Source organism: Micromys minutus, assembly GCF_963924665.1.
Source record: "Micromys minutus genome assembly, chromosome: 14".
In the NCBI taxonomy this organism is placed as follows: Eukaryota; Metazoa; Chordata; class Mammalia; order Rodentia; family Muridae; genus Micromys; species Micromys minutus.
Window position 1 is genome coordinate 43,739,474 of NC_137983.1, and position 20,046 is coordinate 43,759,519.

Consider the following 20,046-nt stretch of genomic DNA (forward strand, 5'->3'; position numbering starts at 1 on the left):
GTGCTTCTGGGAGGGTTTCTGTCAGTCATGCTCTGGGTGATTGTGGGATGCTGATTCAGTAGTGTTGGAAAAGGCATTGCTGACAAGAAGCAGAGGAACAGGGAAAATCTATGAGGAGGAACTCAGGTCTATCTCTTTCCAGTTTGGGGGATATTCTTCATTGGGCCTGGAAATGTCTTTTGTTTAAGAGCTTTTTGAACTTTGAAACTTGTTCATGGATTGTGTTAAGTAACTCTCATTTTCCTGGACTTGGCTAATGAAGAATCTATTTCCTATTTCCTAAAAATATTTTTAAAACAAAGAAAGAAATAAGGGGAAAAAAAGAAAGAAAGAAGGAAGGAAGGAAGAAAAGAGAGAAGAGTGAGAAAGAAAGGAAAAATGTGTTAGCTTCCCAGAACTGTGACAACCTGCTTGAAACAATCACGTTATAAGAAGGAAAGGTTAATAACAGATCATGGTTTTTGTTTGTATAGCTCATGGGGTTCATCCCTGTTGTTTTGGGCCTCTGATGAGGCAAGATATTAAGGTGGAACATGTGGTGTAGGAAACCTGTTCATGTTCTAGTGGTTGGGAAGCAAGAACAAAACAAGAAGGCACTGGGGTCCCAATACCCCCACAAAAGGCATATGCCTAAGTGACACAACTTTTCCCACTCTGCCCCATCTCTGGAAAGTTCCTCTATTTCCCAATAGTGCTGCATGCTGGGAACCAAGCATCTAACATGGTGAATGTTTAATGACAATAGCAAAACTGCTTTAGGAGAAAAAGAAGGACAATAGCAAAAGGAAAGTCAGCACGACAGGCAGAGACTGGTCTGCCACCGTTGCTGACAACCCAGAAATTCTGGATTCTACAGTCAGAAATGCTAGTCTTCCCATGACATTGAAATAAAATGCCCCTCTCTGGGGCAAATTGTTCTTCCAGAAACCTTAGAGTTCCAATGAATAGTAGCAGATGAAATCTATATGTTTATTCAGCATGTTGGAGCCAAGCATGGGAAACTGTAGCTACTTAGGCTGTGTGGCAGCTGTTTACTGTTCAGGTAAACCTGCACATAGAGAGGGTGAGACAAGGCTGGTGGAGGACAGGTCTCACTGTGTGCTGTCTCTGGGCTTTGGGTACGGCATGCTACCTTAAACACACACAGGGAACTTACGAGGGTGGCTTGAGTAGGTAGTGATAGTTAGCATTTTAGGAGTAAAGGACACAACATGGGCAAACTGTGTTTACTTTATATGTAAATTGAGACAATTGTGCCCCTGAGCTAAGAGGACACAGTGGGGAACTGAACACTCGATCTCCTTGGCACTGGTTGGGCCATGTTGTGGACTGCTGCACATCAGGCCGCTAAAGGTGAGGAGAGTGAATTTCTGGGTTGATTTGGAAATGTGGCCGGCAGGATATATGTATGTGTGTGTGTACATGCACACACACATGTACATATACACATGTATATTTTCTGCCATGTCCTGTTCATTTTTCTGACTCCTTGTTTTGCTGAGGATTTTTTTGTTCAGTCTTAACTACTAGCATTTATGTGACTGTCAATAGGGCAGGGCTCATGTCTATGCTTTCTAACCAGAGTTAGCTCATTCTATAGATATGCAGTAAGTTTGTTCTGTATGTATGTTATGTATTTGTACGTGTGTGTTATGTTTATGTGTGCATGTATATGTGTGATATACATATGTGTATATATGTGTGTATAGGTGGATGCATGTATATCTATGTGTGTATGTGTATATATCTATATGTATATGTATGTGTGCATATATATGCCTGCATGTTATATGTATGTGTCTTTGTGTAGATGCATGCATATATGTGTACATGTTTATATATCTATATCCATGTGTATGTGTATATGTGCCTGTGTATATATGTATATGTGAGTATACGTATACATGTGTATGTCTGTCTGTATGTCTGCATTCATGTATGTATATAGTATATGTATCTATATATGTGTATGCATTCATATATGTTTATATTTATGTATGTGTGGTGTGTCATGTGTATGTGTGCATCTATGTGTATGTGTACATATATGTACATGTACTTGTTATGTATATATGTATATAATTTAAAGAAAGTGTGTGTGTGTGCATGTGTGCATGTGTGTGTAAGGGGTTACTGGCTGAGTTCCTCATATTTGGGTTTGGATAACCAGGAAGAGCTGGGGATAGGAAGAGAGTGTTCTCACCATAGTTTATTAAGTTAGCTTTCCATTTCTCCCCACATCCTGTTTGTGGTTCCACGCTCCTCCTAAGCTTTATATTTCTTGCTGACCGTATCACCATTCTTCCTAGGTACCCAAGGCTGGAACAGTACCCTTGGCCACAGAAGTTCTCAAAAACCTAACAGTTCCTCCCAATCTAGAGAAGAAGCCACAGGTGGCCTACAAGACTGAGATTATCGGGGGAGTGGTGGTACAAACACCTATCAGCCAGGTGCTGTGGCTTGGGGGTGCCGGGCAGGGGCAGTGAGGACATGTCCATTGTGCCCAAGAACCAGCACAAAGCATTAGGATGGAGGAGCTAGTGCAGAAGGTGACCAGGATACAGTGCAGGGTGATGTGGTCAGTGCCAATGCAGAAGTTGGAGCCATGAAATCCTGAGGATGTGTGGCCTCTGCGCTTTTGCTTAAGACCCAGGCAATGAACACTTGTACAATGTAAAGGAAATGGGGCTGAGGGGGCATTGAGACTAGATACAAGTCTGCAGCCCCATTTGGGTGCTTGTGCCTTCTTCGGTTCTGTGCTCTTTCCCTCCTCTTCCTCTTCTTCTTAGCCATTGTCTTGCTTTGGGAAAACACTCAGTAGAGCATAGGGTAATTAGGGGCAAAGTCACTTCTTAGTTCTTTGACATTATACCAGAAAGGCCAGAGGTGTGGTGGGAAGGCTGGGAGGAGCTGGGCTGCACAGAGGAATGGTGGGGGTGTTAACAGTGCTGCTGTTTCCTTGTAGAACGGTGGGGATGGGCAGGAAGGGAGTGAGCCAGGGACTCACGCCTTCCTGCGAAGGTCTCAGAGCTACATTCCCACATCAGGCTGCCGTCCTCCCACCGGGCCTCCCCTCATTAAGAGTGGCTACTGTGTGAAGCAAGGGAATGTGGTGAGTGCCAGCGCAGGAGCTACACTGGGGCTCTAATACTCCTGGGATCCAGTGGGCATGGATGTAGCAGAAGAGAATGAGAGAAAGGACTGTATTCCTGCTATGTTAACTGCCACTCAAAACTAGCCATTAGTCCACCAGAAAGCTTGCCTTTGGTGCCAAGAAGCCTCACTGCATTTAAACTGATGCATATGTGTACATATATGTACATGTGTTTGTTATGTATATATGTATATAATTTATACATCAGCAAACTGATGGTCAGATTTCCCTCCTATTTCTCTACCCTTGCTCCTAACATGATGAGCCAATGCAGTTGGCTTAGTCAAGGTCTCTATTGCTACAATGAAGTACCACAACCTAACAACTTAGGGAGGAAAGGGTTTATTTGACTTACACTTCCACATCATAGTCTATTACTGAAGGAAGTCAGGACAGGGACTCAAGCAGGGCAGGAACCTGGAGGCAGGAACTGATGCAGAGGCCATGGAGGGGTGCTGCATACTTACTTGCTCCTCATGGCTTGCTTAGCCTGCTTTCTTATAGAATCCAGGACCACCAGCCCAGGGATGGCCCCACCCACAGTGGCCTGGGCTCTCCTTCATAAATTACTAATTAAGAAAATGTCTTACAGGCTTGCCTGTAGCCCTATCTTATGAAAGCATTTTCTCAGTTAAGGATCTCTCCTCTCAGATTGGCATTAGCTTCTGTCAAGTTGATATAAAACTAGCTGGCACAGTAGTAGCTCCTGGCAGCAGCAGAGAAGGACCCTCAGATGCTCTTCAGGTATTAGGTGCTCTGTCACTGGGAAGATGGAAGCTCAGCTGAAGGCTTGGGACTTTCACTGACTTCACACTTCCCGGTTGTTGCTGTTCTTATGCCTGCTGAAGATGGGATCAGGTCCCTGGGCATTTTCTGTGACAATTCCAGTCCTGGCTCTGGAGAGCTGTCCTTGATGATTTGGCTCCTTGTTTTTCATTTCAGCGGAAGAGTTGGAAACGACGCTTCTTTGCCCTCGATGACTTTACCATCTGCTACTTCAAGTGCGAGCAGGTAGGTAGTAGGTTTGGGACCCTCCTGAGAGGTCTGAGAAACAGAGAGCGTGCATGGGTGGAAGCCAGGCCCATGTAGACTTCCAAGCCACTTCTTGTTTTTTCTCTGTCTCTTTATGGTGCTGTTATAAAAGGACCTGGGCCGCCGTGGGGGCGGGGCCGCAATGCTGTGAGGGCGGGGCCGCGCTGCTGTGGGGGCGGGGCCACAGAGCACCAGGTTGGTTTTAGCCAACACTGGCGTGGTGAACTGGCGTGGGTGACTGGGCCATGTACATAGCCTAATTTGCCCATCTTCCATCTTTCCCATCAGGACAGAGAGCCTCTGCGCACCATACCACTCAAGGATGTTCTCAAGACTCACGAGTGTCTGGTCAAGTCTGGGTAATTGCCTCTTACTCATTTTGTGGAGAGCCTCTGTTTGCCATCTTGGAATCTTCATTTGTTACCCTTTTTGAGGCTCTGTGGAAGAGCCTTCCCTGTAGAGCACTGGTTCCCAACCTGAGGTCTCAGTCTCTTTGGGGGTATCAAATGACTGTTACACAGATGTTGCCTAAGACCATCAGAAAACACAGATATCTACATTATGATTGGCAACAGCACCACAATCACAGTTACAAAGTAGCAGCGAAAATAATTTTATGGTTGCAGTCGTAACACCACAAAGGTACAGAACCATTAACTTAACCATGCAGGGTTAAGTTCTCACTGGACAAAGTGCCCTCTTCCCATTTCCCTGTTCTTGCCCCCACGAAGCCTATGGGCTAATGTCTGGTGACAGCAGAGTGACGCTTAGGTGTCTCTCAAGGGGTAGAAGAGTCAGGTGTCAGGTCCTGCGTGTCAGGGATAATGGGGCTCAGAGGGAGGCCTGGGCCTTCCCCTGGCTTCACACTTGCCCTTGTCTGAATTTCTCAGGCCTTTCCTCCTTTGTTTTTGATGTCCCTAGTAACATAGGGGTGACTCATAGCATCCCTGTTGCTACCACTGGACAGGCAGAACAAGTATTTTTAATTTGTTCCTCTTTCCACTAGGAAAGACACCCGAAAGCACTGCATAAGATGAGCCAGGACTTGACAGGACAATGTCCCATCCCCATTCCTAAATTCAGAAGCTTGTGGAAGTGGATTTTTTTTTTTTTTTAAGAAATAGCAATTTCTTTTAAAGATGTATTTTATGTATGTGAGTACACTGTTGCTGTCTTCAGACACACCAGAAGAGGGCATCAGATCCCATTACAGATGGTTGTGAGCCACCATGCGGTTGCTGGGAATTGAACTCAGGACCTCTGGAAGACAGTCAGTGTTCTTAACTGCTGAGCCATCTCTCCAGCCCGGAAGTGAATCTTAATAGACCCCAAACATATCTTTTTGGCCATGAGTTTGTAGTCTGTCCAGACTATATGTTTGTATCTCTCCTTTCTGTAGGCCATAAGGGGCTCTATCAGGAGGAGGCATCCTGCTCTCCTGTGAAGGCATAGCACAGCCCTATAAGCACACATACTGTATGACCCAGTGAAGCAGGGTAGAAATGGTGTACTGAATTTCAAATAGCAATTTGGGGGAGGAGGCGGGGGGAGAAGGCTGGGGAGGCCCCTAAGGGATAATTTGCATTTTGTGAAAGTAGCCATAGGTAGACATTGTCCCAAGTGTGACCCTAGAAGGCAGAGCTCAGCACAGCTGGATCATAGAGATGCCCAATTGCTCCTGACCCTGGAGGGCCCGTGTAGATAAGAGGCTACTTGGACATACCAGGGCGGCTTGGAGAGGTGGGGTGGCGTTTAGACTGAAGAATCTTGAAAACTTTCCCTACCTCTATCTCTACCTGAGTCACACTAAACTTGAGCCGAGGAGGTGAAGTCCATGGGGAAGGCTGTGGCTTTGTGGTCTCAGCTCTTTTAAGTGGTGTGGCCTCTCTGGAACTTTTGGGGCGGGGGATTCAGGACAGCTGTAAGCAATGAGAGCTGTTGAACTGTCACTGAAAACAGCATGCAGCTGGGGCAGTGGATGGAGAGGGGGGAGGGAGCCCTCCTTGGTTGATTTCACCTCCTCAGTGGACTTTGGGACTTCCTGTATTTGCATGAATAATCAAGAAGGTTAAAACATTTAGCACTTTGTTAGTTAGGTTTCCTGTTGCTGCTTCAAGACACCATGACCAAAGTTGAGCTGGAAAGGAAAGGACTTATTTGGCTCACACTTCCATGCCATTGTTTACTATTGAAGGAAGTCAGGATAGAAACTCAAACAGGCCAAGAATCTGGAGGCAGGAGCTGAAGCAGAGGCCATGGAGGGGTGCTGCTTACTGGCTTGTTCATCATGGCGTATTCATCTGGCTTTCTCACAGAACTGAGACCACCTGCCCAGGGTTGGCCCCACCCATGATGAGCTGGACCCTCCTCCATAAATCACTAATTGAGAAAATGCCTTTCGAGCTTGCCTACAGCCCAATCTTATGGAGGTATTTTCTCAGTTGAGGTTCCCTCCACTCACTTGGCTTTAGCTTGTGTCAAGTTGACATAAAACTATCCAGCACAAGCCCACACAACAGAGATGTCCCTGCTCAGAAGCTGAGCAAGTAGGCTTACTAGTTGGTAAGGTGTGTTTCAAGTGATCTGTGTGGTTCCCACTGCTTTTGATGGCTTATTTGATCAGCTCAGTAAGCATCTCTTTTGTCTTTGTTTCACACTCAAGGGCTTTAATAGTCCATGTCCCAAAGACTTTTTCTCCCCATGCTGTTTGGACGAGGTCTGTGCACACCGCCTTGCCTTAAGACAAGTCCCTCCTCTGCCTGGAGGGCTTGGCACTGTGCTTTCATTCTCTAAGACACTTCTGCCTGGGACCAGCCCTTCCTTGGCACAAGGCTCACTGCTGGTATGGAATGCCGCCTTACCTGCATCTGATCTTGCCTCCTCCGGTGCTTCCCTTGGTAGTAATTGGGCCTTTGCTCTTTATATAGTCCTCATAATGACTGGATGCACACACCTGGCTTTGAACACAAACTTCAGCCCATTTGGAACTGTGTCGGCACCGCCTGCTCCTTGCCCTCTGCCTTGCAGGAGTCAGGATTTCTCTTCTAAAAGCCACATCCAGATTGAAGATGTTCTTTTCTCTTCTTTTGTTCTCTTTTCTTTTCTTTGTCTCCTTTCCTTTTTGAGACTATAATTGATTACAACATTTCTCCCTTTCCTTTTCTCCCTCCAAACCCTACCGTATCCCCCACCCCTGATCTGATCTCCATCAAATTCCTGGTGTATCTGTTTGTCTGGCTGTCTGGCTGTATGTCTGCCATCTCTCTTTCTGTCTCTCCCTGAAGCTTATTATTTTTGTTTGTCTGCTGTTGGGGATACCATCACTAAGCTAGTCCCAGAAGCAGATTCTTTTTTTTTTTTTTTTTTTTTTTTTTGCTTCTAGTGAAGAAAACTAATTTTAAATTTATTTTACACAAACATACAGAGGAATAGGTTATATCATACAAGCTTCACACATACTTTATTTTTGCTGACCCTTGTCCCCAACTTTTTGCCCACCGTTATTCCTTCCTGCCACCCCTCCCCCCATCCCACTTACAACTTCGTTTTTTCCCCTTTATGGTTCTCTCTTAACACCTTTTTGGTCAGTTATTTGCTTATTATCATTTATATGAGTGGATGCACGCACACATGTGTGGAGGTCTGAAGACAACTTGTGGGACTTGGTTCTTTCCCTCTGCCATGTCAGACTAGGTAGCAGTTAACCAGGCTCTTTACCACCGAGCCGTCTTGCCAGCCCTCACATACATGTTTACTTGTGTATAAAAATTGAAGCCTAGGATTGACATGTGAGAGAAAGCACAGGAGTTAGCCTTTCTCCATTTCAATTATGTTGCTTAACATAATATTTTCCATTTCCATCTGTTTTTATTCAAACTCCATGTTTTTTTTTATGTGTATGTAGCGTGTCTGTGTGAGTGTGTTCCACATATGTGCAAGTACCTGTAGATCCAGAAGAGGGTGTCAGAGGCCCTGGAACTGGAGTTATAGGTGGTTGTGGGCCTCCTGATATGGGTGCTGGGAATTGAACTCAGGTCCCCTAGGAGAGCAGGAAGTATTCTTAAACCCTAAGCCAACACCTTTATTTATTTATTTATTTATTTATTTATTTATTTAATTTTTTTTTTACAACTAAACAAATTCTATTGCATGTTATTCCTCTGCTGATGACCTCAAGGTTGATTCCATTTCCTTGCTATTGTGAGCGGTTCCCTAATTGCCTGGAGTATGTGGGCATCTCCCTGGTAATATGTAGAGTTCTTTGGGCATTTGTCAGGAATAGTATGGATGGCGCATATAATGGTTTTGTTTTTAGTTTCTTGAGGAAACTTCAGACTGATTTCCATAGTGGCTGCATTAAGTTACATTCCTTCCCTTAGTGAGTAAGGATTCCTCTTTCCCTACATCTTCGCCAGCATTTGTTATTTAATTTATTATTTTTATTTTTTCCCCCTATGGGTCATTCTGACTGGTGTGAGGTAAAATTTCAAAATAATTTGAATTTGCATTTCTCTGACAGCTAAGGATGTCAAACAGTTTACTGGGAAGCCAATCTTAAAGTTGGCTACTCTCAGTTTCTGATTCTCTTCTAAGCTCCTTGTCCCCTGGGCCAGTACAGTGAAGCAGAGAGCAGTAACTCAGAGCCATGGGTGGAGCTGCTAATAGGTGCAGGACAGGTGGGGGGGGGGAGCTGCTGCTGGGGTGTGGCAGGGGTGGGGTCAAGGGTTTGAGGGCTTAGAAATGGTGTCAGCTTCCTTAGAAGATGCACATTTGGATCCAATGGGTTCTGATCTCCAATCCCTTGGACAGATATAGCATCCACAGTCTCCAAGCCTAGGGCTTCCTTATTCACAGGAAGGAGAAAACCTTGGGTTGCATTAGTGGGTGAATGTGAAAGCTGTAGAAATAATGGGGGGAAAGTGCTCACAATGCTGTAATGGTTTGATGCTATCTCTTTCCTTTCCTAGTGATCTCTTAATGAGAGACAACCTGTTTGAAATCATAACCACCTCCAGAACGTTCTACGTACAGGTAAATGTCCATCCTGAGACCAGCGTTCCGTCACTGTGAGTGTGGGTGGCTGCCTCGACTCCCTTCAGCACCCTCGGTTTCTCTTCTGCTTGTGGTTTCTCAGTGGACAGTTTAGTACCTCAGTCAGTGTCCCATCTCACCTGGACGTTAGCCAGAAGTGTCCCTACTCTGGAATACTACGAGCAGGTCCCGTCCACTGTGTGGGAGGATCTGTGCCCTGTAGCAGCTGCATGGGGCTGCGGAGCTCCAACTAAGCAGAGAAAAGGAGAACTGGTGGGTGGTTTCACTTCTGCTCTGGAGGGTATTTATAAGTCTGCCTATGTGTGGCCATTACTGTGTGCAGAAACGACAGAAGCACAGAGGGCCCTGTGCGGGCACAGGTGCACAGGCAGGCACACAGAGAAAGCCATTGTCTGGCCTCTGACAGTTCACTTACCAGGAGCTCCCTCCCCCACCCCCAGACCTGGAGCTCTCCCAATCCCTATGAAGTCATAGCAGCTAGCAAGGCAGAGTTCCAAGGCAGGGCAAAGACATCCAGGGCCAAGTCCTCAGCCTGGGCTGCCTAGCAGCCCACAGAGCAAGTACATTGATCTACAGAGAGAGGCCGATGTGGGATGCCAAGCCTTAAAATACTCAGTTTTCCCAAGTGGGATTTTAGAAACATCCCTCTACCTCTCTTCTCTTTCCCTCACTGAATCCCTCCCAGAAAGGATGAGGCCCCTCTCCCATTTTTCTTTTCTTTTTTCTTTTTTTTATTTTTTGAGTAATAAGTCTTGTGTCTTTATTGTTTTCTGCTTTACGCAGGCCATTTTTGCTGGGACAAGCATATTGTCCAGGAAGAGATGTCAGAGAGGTGGCTGGATCATGAAGAGGGTCACCTTGCTCTTAAATCTAGTTTTCTCCATTTAGAAGCAAGGTTTGCCGTATGCTATAAAGCAAGGTTCTAGTTCTTGTAGTTGATATTTATAGACTGTGGTCAAGGGTCTAGGCATGGTCTGAGGTTGGGGTCATGGAGTTAGACAGAACTGGTCTTGAAGCTAAGTAATCAGGCAGCTGGAATCGCATACATGACCAATGGATTCATGAGGAGAGGGAGCCAGGCACAAGAGCAGCTCTATAACAAGGGCCTGGGAAAGGGACTAGCTGCAAGGGAGGCTGAGAAGCTATGGACAGAGACCCACTGACCTGCCTGCTTCCTTAGCAAACTTATAACTGGTCCTTAGAGTCACAGGTAAGATGAGGACAATAAGACACAGCTCCTGGACTTGGATAACTTATTTAATATCCAGATTCTCCATATGTGTAAAATGGAGATGAAAAACTCAACCCAAGCCCTTTTAATGACCCTGAAGTCTGCTTGATCCCAGGTATCACAAAGGACAGATAAGAAAAGGGTAATGCAGGACTAAAGGGGCCAGTGTGAAGGCTGTGGCGGACAGTCCTTCAGAAGGACGTAGGGAATGAGGGCAAGTAACGAACTTGAGAGATATAAAAGAAGTCCACTCTCTAGGACTTGAGAGTTGGTTGTGTGAAGAGGAAGGGAGAAACACATAAATCCCAGGGATTTGGCTTGAGTTTTGTACTGTTTGATGACAGTCAGTGGTCGTTTCCCTGGTAGTATAGGGGGCAAGCAGGTTTAGTACTAGCACTAGGCTTAGCATTAGATGTGTTGCTTGCTCTTCTGTTACCGTGATAAAATACCATAACCAAAAGCAACAAGGAAGAAAGGGCTTAACTTAGCATACATTCCCATGGGGATGGAGTCCACCAAGCTAGGAAATACATGCCATGGCTGCAGGCGTAGGGAGCAGAAAGAGGAGAGGAAAGACCTGTCCCTAGTGATGTGTTTCCTCCAGCAAGGCTCCACCTCCTAAGAGTTCTTTAACCTCCCTACACAGTGAGTGTCACCAGTGGGCGACTAGATAACACTGGGGACCAAATGTTCAAATACATTAGCCTATGGAGGACATTTCTCATTCAAACCATGGCACGGGGTAAGCACTGTGTATTGTGTTTGTACAGCATCCAGCGGTACACTCGATGATGACCATGGATTAGATGATGCTTGGCATGTCACTGATGTGTGGATGATACCCTGAGAGCCAAACAGAGGGTAGTCACTTGGGAGACAGGAGGCTCAACCAAAACCGTCCAGAAGACATTGTATCATCTAAGAGGGACCATCCCTTCTCAGTTCTCTACTCCTTCCCTTCTGTGCTGAAGTTTCTAAGACGGAAGGACACTAGCATCACTCTGGATACATAAATGAGGGGAGGCCAGATCCATGTGTAACGACACAAGGGACAAAGAGAGTGCTGTGTTGGAGAAGGGTGGCTGAAAAACCAGGGAACATATTTGTTGATTTACTTAGAAGTCACAACTATAAATCTGTCTTAGTTAGGGTTTTACTGCTATAAAAAGACACCATGACCAAGGCAACTCTTATAAGAAAGAACAACCTTTAATTAGGGCTGGCTTACAGGTTCAGAGGTTCAGTCCATTATCATCAAGATGGAAGCATGGCAGCATTTAGGTAAGAATAGTGCAGGCAGAGCTGAGAGTTCTACATCTTCATCTGAAGGCTACTGGAGAAGACTGGCTTCCAGGCAGCTGGGGTAAGGGTCTTAAAGCCCACCCCCACAGTGACATACCTCCTCCATCAATGCCACACCCACTCCAACAGGGCCACACCTTCTAATAGTGCCACTCCCTGGGCAGAGCATATTCAAACCATCACAAAACCCCATGACACATTAACAACAGATCTTGTGAAATTATGATCCTTCTAAAAATATCAGAGTCATATTGCTTTCTATTTCTGTGTATCTCTTTAATGGCCACAAGAGACAAAGGAATCTCATTGTTTTGGCCTGGAGTCTGTGTCCATATGCTATTCTAAGGCGTTTGGAAACCTGGTCTTATACAAATGTGTATTTGGTCAAAATGATTATTTCAGTGTGTCCTTTTAGATGATTTCAGGTCTTTGTTTCTGTCTTCCTTCCTTCCTTCCTTCCTTCCTTTCTTTCTCTTTCATTTTTTTTTAACCAAAACTTGAAAAGTAGTGATTTCTTAACATTATATAGAATGTAGAGCTTTATCCATACATTTGCGTATGCACAGCTAAGGTCCATTGATCACCATTTGCGTATCTCTTCCTATACTTCCTATACGTTTGTACTCATGCTTTGGAAAACACCGCTCTCACGGAGCTGTGCTGATCCTTGACATGCTGGCACATGTTATTATGTAATATTTTTAAAGTCACACTCATTCACATCACCAGTAGAGTCTCTGAGTTTGGAAGGATGTGAGCTCATGCAACGAGAGTTTTGTGAAACTGTTTTGCTTCAGGAGCTCAATATAGGCTGTTGGCAAAAAGAAATGATAATATTCCCTTGGCATCACTGGCTCTTTTTTTTTTTTTTTTTTTTTTGATACAAGGTCTGCAAAATACCTGCCTCCAAGTAAACCAGACTCACAGTTTTCTATGTCAAATAAAAATAAGCATGTTTCCTGGGAAACCTGGAAGAGCTCTGTTGCTCCCACAGTTTGTTCTGTGGGGCCAGAGGTTTGTGTCCACTGAACTCAAGTGGCTTTCTGACCCGATCCCTCAGCCATGTGGGGTGTATCTGTGTCTCCTCAGGATCTAGGAGAGTGAGACCAGCAAGCAAGTCAAGGCAGAGGAAAGAGCTCTGCAGCTAGACTCCGACGACTCAGATGCTAGATGTTTGAGCTTAGGCTCCATTCCCATCTCTCACGTTCTAGCACTCTTTGCAATTCAAGGAAAATGGCTGCTGTTGCTTAAACATCCCCGAGACACCGGCGAGCGGTAGCTAGCTGGTGCCGTATCACTCAGTGCTCCATAAGCCATGCCCGGTCTCTCCAGTCTGTCCATGAGGAGATGGAGGCTTTAGGAGTAAATGAACCATTCTTGATCATGAACCCAGTGAGTTAGTTACAAAGCCAGTTGAGAGGTGCTGGGTACTCAAGCAATTGACTTTCTTGTATTCAGAATGGCCAGGCCCAGAACTGTAGGTCTTCAACCTTCCTAACCCTGCAACCCTTTGATACTGTTCCTCGTGTTGTGGTGCCCCCCTCCTCAACCAGATCATCATTTTGTTACTATTTCATAAGTGTAACTTGGCTATTGTACCGAATCATGACGTAAATATCTGATATGCAGGCTGTCTGATATATGACCTCCGAAGGGGTTACGACCCCAGGTTAAGAACCACTGTGTAGAGGGTGCAGTGTAATGGTCACGAGGTAGTGAATATAATCACCACCAGGAAAATCTGTCTTTGCTCAGCTTATGGCAACTGGGTATGTTGGATGATGGGTCATAATATCCAGATCCAGGTAGTTTTCAGGTATCAAGATGGGTGAGATGGTGCTGAAGCAGCCTTGTCAGGAAGTAGATGTTTCTAAGTTCCGAGCAAGAGTTCAAGATGAGGTTTCAGAGCTGGGGATGCAGCTGAGTGGTTTAGCACATACCTTGAATGTTGAAAGTCCTGGTCTCAACGGCCAGCATGTATATGGCCTCCAAACATAACTCGACCTCCAACCCTTGGAACACAGAACAGGGGTCTCTCTCATAAACTGCCCGGAACATTGGAAGTTTATGGTCAGGAGGGGTTGTGGCTAGAAGTTAGAGCTGTGAGGAAATAGTCTTCCGCTCACTTGTCAGAACTAGGCTGCTGTGTCAGGACACGATCCACAAGGGAGTTTCAGAGTGCTGCTAGAACTCTTGGGGAGTTACTTTGTAACTGAGACTCTAAGGTGAAGGGTACCATCTGAAACAGTGGTTCTCAGCTGTGGGTCATGACCCCTTTGGTAGTCAAATGACTCTTTTGTGGGGGGTTGCCATTGGAAACAGCAGGTATTTGCAGTGTGATTCATATCAATGGCAAAATTACAGTTATGAAGTGGCAGTGGAATGATTTTATGGTTGTGGTCACCGAAACATGAGGAACTGTCTTAAAGGGTTGCAGCATTAGGAAGGCTGAGAACCAATGGAGACACAGAACCCTGGCTAGCCCGGAAATCAATATATAGATAAGGCTGGTCTAGAATCTCCTGTCTCTGCCTCCGAGTGCTGAGATTAAAGGTGTGTGTTTCCGTGCTGGGCCATGATGGTAGAATTTCAGGTTTATTTGCTTCCCTCTAACCATAGGAACCTTACTAATACACAGAGGGCCCCGTGGCCTGGGTGCTATTCAAACAGCAGAATTTCACAAGTTACCTCGTTCTCCATTAGGCCTGTCTAGGGCACATGCTAGCTCTCATCCTGATCTTAGGGAAAGTTAGGATACCTTTGTTGGTATGTGCGGCACACAGATAACCGAGGGGCTCTGGGGATGACAGGAAGGGATAGCATTGTAAACTTGAGGGACAATTAGAAACATGAAAACCAAAGCAATCCTGTTTAATCCTGGTAGGATTCAAAGAAGAGTGGTTTGGGGTATGGAAAAGCACAGATGCCTGCACAGCGCTTGGAGACACACACACACACACACACACACACACACACACACACGTACACACACGTACACACACGTACACACGTACACACGTTTTGTGCTCCAGTGGACAGTTAAGGAAAGAGCTAGGAAAGTTGAGCTCAGTCTTGCTCCCCTCTGTGAGTTCGCTTGCATTCTTCCTTCCAACCACTGGGAGGCGCCCGGAGACTCTGCCTGCAGGAGCCAGGCCTCCTCTGTCTTCTCTTTTCCATGGAAAAGCTACTGCCCCCTTCTGGGGACAAGCGGTTATTTCTAGGGGAAATGCTTCACTAGGTTCAGCTGTGGTGTGCTTAGTTCTCACTCCAAGGGTGAAATTTCAGGACAGGACCCAGGTAGCTTGCGCTTTGTGAAAGGAGCTGTGGACATGGTTGTGTACGCTTTGGAGGGTCTGCAGAGAATTTAAACTGGGAGTCTCCTGTTCAGACAATGATGGGAGAGGTAAGGTGGGTGGAGTCTAGACCAGCCTGTGGCACTTTAATCCTCATTTTCCTGAGTCTGGAGTGGCCCGGGCTGTTTTTCAGATGGAGTGATGGGTTCAGTGAGAAGGTGTGAAACTAGGCTCTTCCCTACTTTATACCCCTTTCTGTCTTCAGGGCAGCTTAACTGTGAGCAGTTTTAGTTACTGGGAGTCAAGAATGAGCTTGCAGGAGGCAAAAAAAAAAAAAAAAAAAAAAAAAAAAAAAAAAAAATGTCCTCAAAAGTCTGCAAGGCACTGGACTAGATGGCTTCCAAGAACCTTTTGAACTCTGATGTGATTTTATGAACTTGAGCCCAGGACTTAGAAGCTGCAGTCACATTCCAAAACTGTGTGTACGTGTTATGGATGTCTTGCAGGCAGACAGCCCTGAAGACATGCACAGCTGGATTGAGGGGATTGGAGCAGCTGTCCAGGCCCTCAAGTGCCACCCCAGGGTAGGTCACTTCCTTTCTGTGCCGCAGCGTCAGCTTAAAGATAAATGATCTTCTAATGGGACGTGTTTTATTTGGTTATGTAGGCAGGCAGCCCGGCCGTGAATGCTGGTTCACTTGTTTTTCTCTCTCTGCTAACTTGGGTCCTTCCCCCTCCCCCTCTTTTTTGGTTTGTTAGTGGACATGAAGTCGGGCTGGACAGAGATGTGAAGTTTCTGAAGTGTCCCTACAAGTCCAGTGTCAGGCAGAACCCTGCAAATATGTGGAACGAACCCTGTTTAGTATCTTCTTAAAATTTATGTATTTGTTTATTTTTACAATAGGGGTCTTGCTGTGTGGTCCAGAGGACCTCAAGGCACAGGGAAACGGATTAAATGTGTCCCTGGCTTCCATATACTAATTGAATTTGTAGCCAGTGTCCCTGTTTGGATTAGCTGTCCTGGGCGGGTACCTGAGACGTAGAGACAAGCACTGGAAGGAAAATCCCTTACTTTGCCTTTTCCTTTTTTTTTTTTTTCCCTCTCTTTCTCTTTCTGCATTTAGGAACCGTCCTTTTCAAGATCCATTTCTTTGACTCGACCTGGAAGTTCCAGCCTTACAAGTGGGCCTAACTCCATCTTGTCGAGGAGGCGGCCACCAGCAGAAGAAAAAAGAGCTCTCTGTAAGGCCCCCTCCGTGGCCTCCTCCTGGCAACCCTGGACACCTGTCCCCCAGGCCAAGGAAAAGCTGTTGTCAGCTGAGAATGCTCCAGAGGACACTTTATTTATGCCCAACCCTGGGGAGAGCAATGCTACAGGGGTGCTGGCAAGTTCTCGAGTCAGGCACAGGTCGGAGCCCCAGCACCCCAAGGAGAAGCCATTTGTCTTCAACCTTGATGACGAAAACATACGAACTTCTGATGTGTGACGGGCAGTGTTGTTGTGTGCAGGAGAGACGGGGGACTGTGACTCATTTTCTCTGCCATGGTTAGAGGCTAATGGCACTCACAGTGGAGGGGCCCATCTAGTTGGCTTTGTTTTTGCTATTATTGACACAGTTTATCTAATCGGAGAAAGTCACTAGGTTAGACCAATAGGCATACCCTATTACCTCTTGAATGCCCCAGGTTTCTTAGTGAGGGGTTAGTTTTCATACTTCCTGTCTAGAGGGGGCTAGAGTCCAGTTTCACCCATAAGCTTTTCCCTCTTGTATTTCTTTTATTTTCTTGGGTTTGCTTCCAGTCTGTGTACAGGATCTGAGGCTAAGAACTGCTCTCATCTACCCCTGTTTATTGGCTGAAGTCTGGGCATCAGGCAGACGGTTAGCATCCTGACTGAAAGGCATCGGGTGAGACTCAGGTTACACAGTTCGATTGGGACATATCTGAGACTTATCCTTAGCATTTGGGGAGTGAAGAGTGAATTTTGGGATATCTACCCGGGGCCGTCCTTTCAGGACACCTCCCAGGGGTGCAGACAGGACCGGACCTCCTGTGAGTCATGAGGGCTAATTAAATTGCTATAGCCACTTGTAGGGATTAAGATGTCCTCTTGATGCTCCATGACCCCAAATGTCATAGACCAGAATGACAGAGTCACCAGTCTATTTTCTGTGCCAGGTCCTGAGCATGGGGTTATCATGGTTAAATAAATGATTTCAGAGAAAAGAACCGAGGTGTGTATGTGATGGTTAAGTGTAGAGTATGTGTGTGTGTGTGTGTGTGTGTGTGTAAGAAAGAGAAAACACTCATATACTCATGTTAAGACAATCTCTATCTCAGAGGCTTGGATTAATGCGAAGCAGCTACTGAGAAGAGATGGATGGCTGTTTATTGCAGTAAACATCTTTGATCCATGTTTTCTAGACAGGAGAATGACTCTTCCTTGACACAGTGAATCTTGAATCCCTGTCTCTTTTATAATGGGTTGACTCTTGTCTAGTGCTAAGTGCTTGTATCTTGTGTCCCCTGCTGACCCACTTGCTCTTTGTTAAGTGAAGCAATGCACAAAGCAGGAGGAACCCCAGCATCTGATAGGAGCCTGTGCACTCACTGGTGAAGAGACTCAAACATGATTGTTTTTTCAATACATTTTTCATGGAATAACTTGGAATAAAGAAACTGAATCAGCAGGTGAATTGCTGGCTAGCGATGTCCTGGGTTCTAGAAGAGTTTAGAAGATTAGATTTCCACTCCAAATTTAACGTGTGGCTTTTCCCATTGGGCAAGATACTATTTCCAGTGCCTTTGGGGGGGGCATTTGTCTATCAGCCTTCAATGACCTGTGCTACCAGAAAAATATGGCCATTTCCTACAGGAAGAGACCTAGCTCAGTCCTGTCTGTGTAACTTTTCTATCTGCTGGGTATAGTAACTGTTTGTAATTGGAAATTTGTGGCTCTCAGAAGACACTAGGAAGCATTTTAATTTAAGCTAGTTATTACTCTGTTAACGCAAAAAACAGGCATAAAGCTCTAGAGGGTGAGAGGAAGTGTGTTCTTTCTAATGTGGCTGTGACCCCGAATCTGGTGCCACACTGAAGACTCCTGGGCTTTGTGTGTGGGACCTGTCCCCCACTTTAAGTCTGGCCCTGTGGTCCTGATGTAAACACAAAACAAAACCACACCAAAAAACCCCCCAAAACCCAAAAACCACTGGGCTTTTTTTCTCTTTCTGTTCAAGGTCTTTCATGTCTCCCACCCCCTAAAACAACTTTTGTGTGTTTTGGTTTTCAGGGTTCAGGGATTATTTATTTATGAGTAAGGTTACAACCTACTTCAAAAGTCAGTGCCCTTTGTCTCTGGTTTCAGCTTAAAATCTTCCCCTGGAAAATTCTTTGGCTGCTCAACAGAATTGCTCAATGTGAGACAAGGAACTAAGGACGGATCAGGGACTCCAGAAGGGCCTTGAACAAGCTGGGCTCATGGAAATGATGTCATCTTTTGGCATTTAAATTGCAAAATCTGTCTGTCCCTCTCCTAGAAACTGTTGGCTGGGCTTTTACTGCTGCGTCAACAGGTCCTCACAGGAAGTCAATAGGTTTTGGTACATAGTTTGAAATCATGTTAAACACAATGCAGTCTATATTATGGAAACAAAGGGAAAACACAGAGTTGCAGTGACCCTAACGGCCAATACTCGAGACTTCCAAGTTAGTACATTGTTAATTTCAGTGCTCAGAAAATCCAATTATCTTTGTGAAGCCTCAAAACTTTTAAATACTCAATTCTTACTTCAGACTTCCCCTTTCTGTCCATATTTATGGCCAGTTTTATATAATCCTCCCCCCCCCCACACCTTTTAATTTTGTTTTGGCTAGAGTCTTGCTATGTAGTTCAGGCTGGCTTTGAACTGGTACTCCTCCTGCCTCAGCCTCCCGAGTGCTTGGATTACAATCATGTGCCACCGTATTCTGCCTGTGACGGTATTTTAGTGTGAGCCAAAGATGCTGCATAAACCTTTAGTTCTCATGCATTCGACAGACCTCTGCCAGAGAGTAAGGTGTGATGCCACAGGGATTTGTGGTTAAGCGTAGAATGGGGGTACATCCGAAGGGATTTCTGGGTTATAAAGGGTACTGCATTTTCTTTGTGGAATAAAAGCAGTCTTGGGTCCTTCTAGAAAGCTTCAGAGGCACTGTTCTGTGTAGCTGAAGTTTGCCCTATTCACTACTCTTAAAAGGTTTAATGGACTTGCTGCTTACCCAGGGTCAGGTGATAATCGACAGAAATACCGTGTCTTTTTTATTCTGTGAGTCATGCTGAGGTTATGGGACCACAGACTAGAGAGGGACCTCTGGTCAAAGCGGGGCACAGCTCTACTTCCAAGGTAAATCTTCGTCCTAGTTTATAGGAAGCAAACCGGTTTGGGCTGGTTTGCCCCAGCTCTTCCTCAGGACCATCTGAGTGAGCATCAGACCAGCAGTGGAGCAGTGGAGTTGATGCTTGTTTTCAGTGTCAACCAAATAAACAGCCATCTGGTAGCAAATGGCAGCGTTTTGGAAATTAAGCTTCCCACATCTCCTGTTTAGCTTCTCTCTAAAATCTGTTTTCCTCAGTCCCCCCACCCCACCCCGTTCTCTCTGTGTGTTGGTGCCTGCCACAGTCAATTACAGTCGCTTATACCAGGTAGGCTTTGAATCAAGTGGATATTTGGCAAAAACACACAGTGTGACCGCGGGGCCCTGTTTATGAAGGTGTGGCATGCCTCGTCTGAGGCAGTATGTGAGTGAAACACCTGCAAGCACTGAGCTTAGTGCATGGAAACTCAGGCGTCTTTGGTTGTATGAGCTCCTAATTGGTATGTAGCGAAACGTAATTTTCTAAAACTGTTTGGTTGCTTGTTTTGTAATAAAAACATGTGAAATCACGAAATCTGGTTGTGTGTTTTCCTGGTCAGATCTCGTGGCCGTGGGTGGGTGGTCAC

General features: G+C 45.6%; 1 protein-coding gene across 3 annotated transcripts in view; it reads left to right on the forward strand.

Annotated features, from left to right (window-relative positions):
- The window catches only part of PLEKHA2 (pleckstrin homology domain containing A2), a 56,341-nt gene extending 36,394 nt beyond the window's left edge, over positions 1 to 19,947 (forward strand). For all 3 annotated transcript variants that reach the window (XM_080928529.1, XM_080928528.1, XM_080928530.1), the window contains exons 6-12: positions 2,310 to 2,450; positions 2,966 to 3,112; positions 4,097 to 4,165; positions 4,475 to 4,545; positions 9,154 to 9,217; positions 15,571 to 15,648; positions 16,189 to 19,947. In XM_080928529.1, the coding sequence (XP_080784655.1) occupies positions 2,310 to 2,450; positions 2,966 to 3,112; positions 4,097 to 4,165; positions 4,475 to 4,545; positions 9,154 to 9,217; positions 15,571 to 15,648; positions 16,189 to 16,551 (933 nt within the window). In that variant the 3' untranslated portion in view covers positions 16,552 to 19,947. The remainder of the gene's footprint in view (positions 1 to 2,309; positions 2,451 to 2,965; positions 3,113 to 4,096; positions 4,166 to 4,474; positions 4,546 to 9,153; positions 9,218 to 15,570; positions 15,649 to 16,188) is intronic.
- The last annotated feature ends 99 nt before the right edge of the window (positions 19,948 to 20,046 follow it).